Here is a 9056-nt window from a genome sequence, read left to right on the forward strand (position 1 = left end):
AAGTTGTTCCACAAACTAATTCGAGTCTTTTAAACCTATTTTATCCTCACTCACATACTTTTTAGGAAAAATAATCCTTGAAGGTTACCAAACACATTTTAACTATAATGATTGGGCCACGAGAAAGGAATACATATCTTGTTGGTATAGGAAGGTAACTTTCAATTCTTTTAAGTATTTTTGAACAATTCTTTTATATCTTCAGGATCTCTCTCATTCGATTATAATCTTTGGTTGATTTATGTCTCCCCCACTCTAAATTTTAGGTTAATTGTAATCCTCTTCGTAGACGATTGAGTTTACATGTATAAAATAGGGTTCTTTTTTCAAAAATATAACAAACTGACAAAATATTTATATAGTATTGAACAATTTTGAAAATAGAAAAAACTCACATGCCCACAATGGGAAATACAAAAAATGTCTCAGTCAACATGCGATTAATCGGTCACACGCGCGCGTGTAATTGTTTTTTAAAACGATTATGATATGCGATCATGTAGGTAATATCAACACACGTACGATCGTGTGGTTCTTTTTAATGATGAAAAAATTGCTTCAAATCTAAACGATCGTGTTGACTATGATAAGCGATCATTTACATCATATTCATATGATCGTGTAATTCTTTCTAAACGATGGGAAAATGACATCAAATCTAAACAATTGTGTTAACTAGGTAAACAATCGTTTAGATCATATCCACTTGATCGTGTAATTCTTTTTAAATGATGGAAAAAAGACTTCAAATCTAAATAATCGTGTTGACCATGTTAAACGAGCATGTTGACTAGGTAAGCGATCGTTTAGATCATGTCAAAGTGATATTTAAACAATCTTGATATGAGAAAGGTGAGGAAGATGAAGTTAATATTCATATCAATATTCTTTTTAAATGATCTTGAATATTCATAAGATTTAAACAAAAGAATAAATCGTTTAGAAATAGAAGAAAGAAAATCTGGAAGAGAAGTTGAAAAAGTCTCTAAGAGAAGATAAATAAATCACAAAGAAAAAGAACAAAGAGAATCGACGAATCGTTCGCAATAACAACGACAAATCTGAAATTTATGAAAATATTTTACCAACTTCATTGACTTTTTTATTTTGTTACACGGATTGCAAATGTTTTTTTTTTTTTGTTATATTTGTGAAAACTAACCTATAAAATAAAGATAATTGTAATGAGTAGCACTTTTATCGTAAATATAGGAAAATTTACCTTTGATAGACCCTGAGTTGAATCTAAATTTTGCTTTGTTTGTAAATTATTTGAATGTAATTATATTGAGTAGTATTTTTAAGAATAATAATTAAGTTATAACAATAATTATACCAAAAAAAAAAGGATTTGCTAATATAGTAAGATTTATCCGTAACACAGACTTCTATCAATGATATGGTCTATATATTCAACGATAGACTTCCAAAGTACAAACGAGCTTTATTATATTTATAGATTTTTTTATATTGCGGTGTATATATATATATATATAAATACATTGAATGTAATGGTTTCGTTTATATTTATATCTACAAATATTGTGAGGCGGCTTGTCATAGTTGTTAAGTCTCCTAAAAGCAAATCTTAATATTATCGAAAAAGAGACAATGGAGTCATTTCCTAAGGCAGTAAGTATGATTTACAAATTTAAAATTCTAACAATGATTATGTTTTATCCTTTTATTGCAAGTGTGTGTGTTTTTTAAATTATTATTATTAATAAATAAATTTAGCTAGTGTCTATGCTTTTTAAAAATTATTTTTTTTATTAATATGATGTTTCTAAAAAAACAAACTCATTATTAATAATAAATATAGCAAATTGCTGAATGAAGAATAAAAAAAGAAAGAAAATTACATGTCCTTTTGAGGAGTGAAATGATAATAAAATAACGCACTAAAAAAAAAAATCTATATAACAATATAGTAGTTGTAAATATAACCAATAATAGTTATTTAGTAAAAGCTTAGTGTAAATGGAACCATAATATGATTAATCTAATGCAAACCAAAACATCATGGAAGAACAAAGCAATGTTCGTATCATCTATATATATATATATATATATATATATATATATATATATATATTTTAGGATGTTTCCCTTAAGAATTACAACTATCAAATCAACCAACAAAAGTTTGAGTTTAAATATATCATCTACACATAACTCTTCATTTTCTTCTCTGTCGATCTATGGCTCTTCACCAACTTTTTGCTACTTTTTCGATAAGTCCTTTCATCCAACGGATCTCTTTTAATTTTGATCGTTTATGTGTGCATGTGCCTCGCACCTTTAAAGTTATTGGTGCTGCAACGATGTGTAATAAGACCATTGTACGACGATCGGGAAATTACCGACCTCCTATCTGGAAACACGAGTTTATCCAATCATTGAGAAGTGAATTTGAGGTATGGATGATGAAAATCGATCTTTAAATTGGTTGTTTGGTATGTTTATTTAGAGTTTGTTAGATAACGATTTTCAATTCCTTTTTAGTTTTTTGTTTTCAAAAGTTATATTTGATTCCTCATATTTTTCAAAAAAAGATTTTTGGAAACTCTTTTTTAGTTCTTTAAGCTAGCTTCACATGGATTTTGAAATATTAGAGTAGTAAATAGATAACAAACATAGAATTTTATTGACGAGAGTGGTTTTATTAAAACTTAATTTAAAAAAAAAAACAGTCAAATGGTTTTTCAAACAAGAATTTAATATAATAAATTTAATTTTGAAAATAATTGGAAACTTATATGGATATGTGTATGTGTCCAGGAAGAAATATATATTGGACGATTCAATGAATTGAAGGGAGAAATAAGAGTCATCATGAACACAATAATTGACGATCCTTTAAAACAACTCGAGCTCATTGATATGTTACAACGACTTGGCATTTCATACCATTTTGAGAATGAGATTAAGAACGTATTGAAAACAACATACGATACAAGCTATGAAAAGGAGCATTGGAAAAACAATAATCTCTATGCAACATCACTTGAATTTAGACTTCTAAGGCAACATGGATTCAATCTTTCACAAGGTATTAATGTATATTTCTTTCTTAAACACACTTGCTATATTCTTTTATGGCTAAATCTTGTTTTTGGAATCTGCCTAAAAAGTTGAATCTTAGCTATAATTTTATATATTTGAATCCATTGAATATATAAAAATGTATGGACACGAAAGTTTCATATATACTACTAGGATTATGTTGCATGAATTAGAAAATGTATATAGATATTGTGTTGTGAAGTGTGGTTCCACTTCCTTTTATTTATTCATCTGGTTATGGATGGTTTTGATTTTGGCTGGTTGTTGAGATTGAATCCTACTTTTCCATTTGTGGTTGGGGACTGTTTGTTGGGTTTTAATTATGTTCAGGGTTTTGTCAATCGGTGCGTGTGAAAAAGAAAGGATTAAAAAGTATTCGCAACTGCGTAGGTTGTTGATGACTGGGTGTGTGGAAGTTCAGAAGGAGGAACTTCTATGAAAAGAAAATTTCTGTTTAAAAGAGAGATTAGACGATCAAGGAATCTTAACAATTTTATTTTTATTGCATGGTGACTTTTGATCAACGGGAGTGTCTCTCTCATTGTTACGACGTCAATTATGAGTAGCCATGGTTCTGATTTTTATGAGTATATGTGATGATGTCTATACTATAAGTCATAACTTTGTAATCAAGAATTATATCATAAAACAATATATGATCTCTTGCTATGGGTCAAAGACCCCAAGATGTGTTCCATATCTTCAACTACCTACTAGATGTTACGTCATTAAATTGGGTTATCAATATCTGATGTGTTCCATATCTGTTATTATATCATTATTTATTTCTTAAGTTGTTCTTTCTGTTATTAACTTTTGTGCTAACTTAAGATATCAAGTTAATAGTCTTTATTTCTCATATATTTTTATTATTTAACATATATTTGTATTTTAAATGGCAGATGTTTTCAATCACTTCTTTTCGGATGAGACGAAAAGTTTCAACGTACAATTGTACGAGGATTTAAATGGAGTGCTATATTTGTACGAAGCCTCATTTTTAAGTACAGAAGACGAGTACATTTTAGAGACAGCAAAACATTTTACAATGGAATATTTAGAAAAATACATGAAATCAAGCAAGGATGAAAATGAAGTAGCCATTGTTAGACATGCATTGGAGCTTCCCTTGCATTGGAGAATGCCAAGATTGGAGACGAGATGGTTCATTGATATCTATGAGAGAAAAGTGGATATGAATCCTATTCTTCTTGAATTTGCTAAACTTGATTTCAATAGGGTGCAATCTATCCACCAACAAGATTTGAAATATACATCAAGGTAACACTATCTATAAACATATATCTAGAACATTATATTCAAAATTTATTTATATCCATACCATATCAATTCTTTACACTATATGTTTCTTGTTGTTGGGGTCAAACCTCATCCTTTATAAACAATAATCCCAAACGACAATCAATGAATTAGATATCGATCACCCTTCGTATATTAGAGAAACATCAAATTCAACCATAAAGTAATCCAAATGACAGATAGGTGTGACCCATGCATGTATATATCTTGTAAAGATCGCGAGGTCAACTCATCTTTGGAACATATGAGATAATCCTCAATTAATGTCCTCCAAGATTATGTCTCTTTTAAGTTGATCATCATTATGGGTTCAGATTTTAAGTTCTTAGACAAAATATTCATTTGGGCCGTATGAGCTCTGATACCAAAATAGAAAAATACGAGATAATTCCATTTTAAAATAAAGCAATATGATAAGAGAAGTAACTGATGTATCGTATAGAAATTTTGAAAAACCTCTCGAATTTTGTACTACGTGAAATTTTCAATACAGAGTGTGTGTTGACTTTTAGTCTAAATAATGGAAATGCTAGGCTCAAATAAAGCACATCAATTCTTGGAATGTCTTGAATTTATTATATAAATCTTCGATTGACCAAGTGCGTACGACAAACACTTCTCGTTGCCCCCAAAACCTATTTAGAATTTGTATTTAGATATTTAATTATTTATGGTTATTTACGATTATAACTCAAATGTTTGGAAAAGTATACTCTATAAACGGTCTATTTTTCTAGAGGTGCTATTTCGTTCTATATTTGTCACTATCCTCCCTATTAAAATTGTTCCTTCACGTGGAAAGATATAACCTAATATTAGTCATCTCAAATAAATGTAAAAGAAAAGCACTGCAAATTTTGAGTTATAATTAACTAATCTTGTTTTTATTTTCCATAAATAGAAGGATTGGAGAGATGATAGAGATCTAACTTGCTAAAATTTCTCTTAATAAAGCTCTTGCTCCTCGGTACAGTGGAAGTAGCTAGGTTATTTATAACCGAACCACTTTAAAAATTCTTGTGTTGTTGATTCTTCCTTCTTCTTCTCCTCTTCTATATCTTCATCATCGATCATCTCTATCTTCATCCAAAAACTCGATCAAAACCATTAAATATACATGCATAGACAAAAGAGAGAGAAAAAGCTTGTGTTTCTGTGAAATTTTCTGTCCAAGAAGCAAATTAAAGTGCGAAAAGATATGAAAATTTACTTTACCAATTTGATGTGCAAAAGAGATAAAAAGATAAACACCCTACCCGTGTAAATCAACACTTTCTCAGCTCTTAAATGTATCTAATATATTGTTAATGAACTACACAAATCTTCATGTGGTCGATTCTCTTTCCTTTTACATTTTTCTATATTCATTATTTGTGGATTTAGTAATATCAATAATGCTTTTACAAACTTAACCTGATTTATTGTTTATGAATAAATATAGTTGGTGGAAAAGCAGCGGACTTGGGGAAAAATTGAGCTTTGCAAGAAATAGGTTGATGGAGAATTTCTTATGGTCGGTAGGTTTTGGATATGAACCTGAATTCTCATATTACAGAAGAATGGCTACAAAAATCAATGTATTTATAACAACAATTGATGATGTATATGATGTCTATGGCACATTAGATGAACTCCAACTTTTTACCGATGCAATCGAGAGGTAAATTATAAACTCCTATCACTCACAAAAATTAGGGTGATCTACCATCGTCATTTGTCATAGCTCGACTAGTATTTAGTAAAAATGTTTCGCATGAAAATTCTTTTTAAATTTTCTTTGTGCATAAAAAAGTGGAGGATCTTTCTACACATAAGAAAAAGCTCCTAAATAACATTAGTTTATAAGATTTAACTTTCTAAAAAAATTTCATACACCCTTCTTTTAATTAAATACTAAAATTCCAATTTTAATTCTATACTATAATACCTTGACCTTTAGGTTTAAAATTTATCCAACACTTCCTTTACTTTCATGAACACATGTTTTTTCTTTTAAAAAACAAATTAAGGGAGAATATTATTTAAAATACATAGTATCCAAATTTATTTGGAATAGACTCCCACCATCGTTGATTCATTAATAATTAAAAAAATTTATTACCTTGTTATTTTTATCGACTCATATTTCTTACCTCGTTAGTCGTCGTGTGTCAGCTTTCTCGATTATTACCGATTCAACTTTGTAGTTTTTTATACCTAACCAAATTATCCCTTATAGGACTTCTATTTATAGTAGACATGGTATATCACTAATTCATTTTAGAGTTGTTGAGTCTAAATTTTATTATATTTACAATTTTTTTATTATACTATATCTACCAATATTTTTCGTCAAATTGCTATATTTTCTTTAATCTTTTTCTTTTCTAGTTTAATTAACTAAGCTAGTTTCAACTAAATATTTTTCTAAAACAAATTATGGAAATATTGTTCAAATATATATAGTACTTTTTAGGATTCAAATTTTTGCATGCATGAAATATTTATTTTTCAATTTGAATTCAAAAATTAAATCTATATAATGTATGATTCTATTGAAATTGTGGTTTTAGGTGGGATGTTGCTGCAATGGATGAGCTTCCTGACTACATGAAAATATGTTTTCTTGCTCTTCACAATTCTATAAATGAGATGGCTTTTGATGTACTAAGAGACCAAGGAATTAATGTCATCCAATACCTTAAGAAAGTGGTATAAAGTTAGAAATAAAATTAACGACAAAACTGCTAAAAACATTTACAAATTTTTATCAAATTGTATTATATACTAAATTCCAATTTAAACTAGATCATGAACTAAATTTACAGCTTAGCAAACATTTTTCTACTTTAAATTTGATTGACATCATCCAAATCATGTCTAATTCCACTTTTTTTTTCTTCACACAGTGGGTAGATTTGTGCAAAACTTATATGGTGGAGGCAACATGGTACCACGATGGCTATAAACCAACATTGAAAGAATATCTAGATAATGCATGGACTTCAATATCAGGACCGGTTATATTAGTTCATGCATATGTTTTCGTCACATCTCCAACCTTGAAGGATATGGAAAACTTGAAACAGTACTTTGATTTGATTCGTTATTCGTCGACGATTTTACGACTTGCTGATGATCTAGGAACGTCATCGGTACGTGAACTATTTAGTCTTGAATCTTGACATAAAACCTTAATTAACTGATCATCTGTTATTTCATTATTTAACTAATCTTATGGTTTGTTATTGTGATGGATAAATTTCATTTAGGATGAATTAAAAAGAGGTGATGTTCCAAAATCAATACAATGTTATATGAACGATACAGGAGCTTCAGAGAGTAATGCTCGAAAATATATAAAGCATTTGATTGATGAGACGTGGAAGAAGATGAATAAGATTGAAGTAGAGAATCCTATTATCCCTCGAGTGTTTGTGGACAGAGCAAAGAATCTTGCTAGAATGGCACAATGTATGTATCAATATGGGGATGGACATGGCACAGCACATGAAGAAACAAAAGATCGTGTGATGTCTCTTCTTATTCAACCAATTTCTGTTCATTCATATGGTGAATAATTTTCCTAAGGTTGTTTTTTTTTTTTTTTACATAAAACCAAAATCACTATTACTATTTTAAGTGAATTTGGAAATGTTAATATTCGTGGAAAATGAATTGTGACTTTAAACTTTTTTAGCATAATTGCAAAAATCTGCATGTGTAACACATCATGTATATCTTCTTGTTGCTGCATTATTATAAGACTGAGTTTACTTGACGCTTTTTACCTGTCAAGTATTTGTTTACTTGACGCTTTTCAATGTGTCAAGTAATCCAATGTCTAGAATAAGACAAGTTTTCTTAACAGTTTTTAACCGTCTAATATAATTATACTTGACGGGTAAAAAACGTCAAGTATATAAGATTTCTTGAACAATTTTTATGCGTCAAGTAATCCGGTGTCAAGAATAAGTGGTTTTTCTTTTGACAGTTTTTACATGTCTCATATTTGTATACTCTTGACACGCATTGCTTGTCAAGTATTTCTTTTTTTAATTTTCAAATTGAAAATTATATATTTTAAAATATCCATATAATTTATCATGCACATCTTTTGAAGTCCAACAACATTAAAATACACATTAGTTTAACAACCGGAAAACTAAACTTTAATAAAACTCTCTTTCATAAGACATTAAGCTTCGTTTATAAGCGCCAAAATTTGGGTGATCTACCATCGTGGTTTGTGTAGCTCAACTAGAGTTGAGTTTGAGAGTCATTGGAGACGGGTGTTATGGGGTGATAACACCTTCCCCGTACACAATGACTCCCAAACTTAACTCTAGCTAATTTCTTCGTAAACAATATTTTGTTTTATTTAAAATTATTTACTTTATTTCGGTGTTCAATCACACAGTAGAAAAGATTGGTGACGACTCTTTTTTTTTTGTTTTTAAAATTAGCCCATTTTAAGGGCGTCGGCCGCTCTGCGTGGTCTCGAGCACGTGGCGACATCTTGACCTTTAAATTTACAATTTATCCAACACTTCTTTACTTCCGTGAACACATGTTTTTCTTTTCAAAAACAAATTATGGAAAATATTATTTAAATACATAGTAACCAATTTTGTTTCGAATAGACTCCTACCAATTGTTTCACTGATAATTAAAAAGGTTTAGTAACTTAT

At 29.3% G+C, this 9056-nt stretch overlaps 1 protein-coding gene across 1 annotated transcript; it reads left to right on the top strand.

The window, feature by feature from the left end:
- The first annotated feature begins 2201 nt into the window (after positions 1–2201).
- On the top strand, positions 2202–7946 carry LOC103499735 (terpene synthase 10-like). Its single transcript, XM_008462808.2, has 7 exons — positions 2202–2417; positions 2782–3052; positions 3969–4347; positions 5828–6046; positions 6939–7077; positions 7275–7520; positions 7638–7946. Exons 1-7 carry the CDS (start codon positions 2202–2204, stop codon positions 7944–7946), a joined length of 1779 nt encoding a protein of 592 aa, XP_008461030.2.
- Positions 7947–9056: the final 1110 nt, after the last annotated feature.

This window comes from Cucumis melo, chromosome 11 (assembly GCF_025177605.1).
Source record: "Cucumis melo cultivar AY chromosome 11, USDA_Cmelo_AY_1.0, whole genome shotgun sequence".
Taxonomy (NCBI): Eukaryota; Viridiplantae; Streptophyta; class Magnoliopsida; order Cucurbitales; family Cucurbitaceae; genus Cucumis; species Cucumis melo.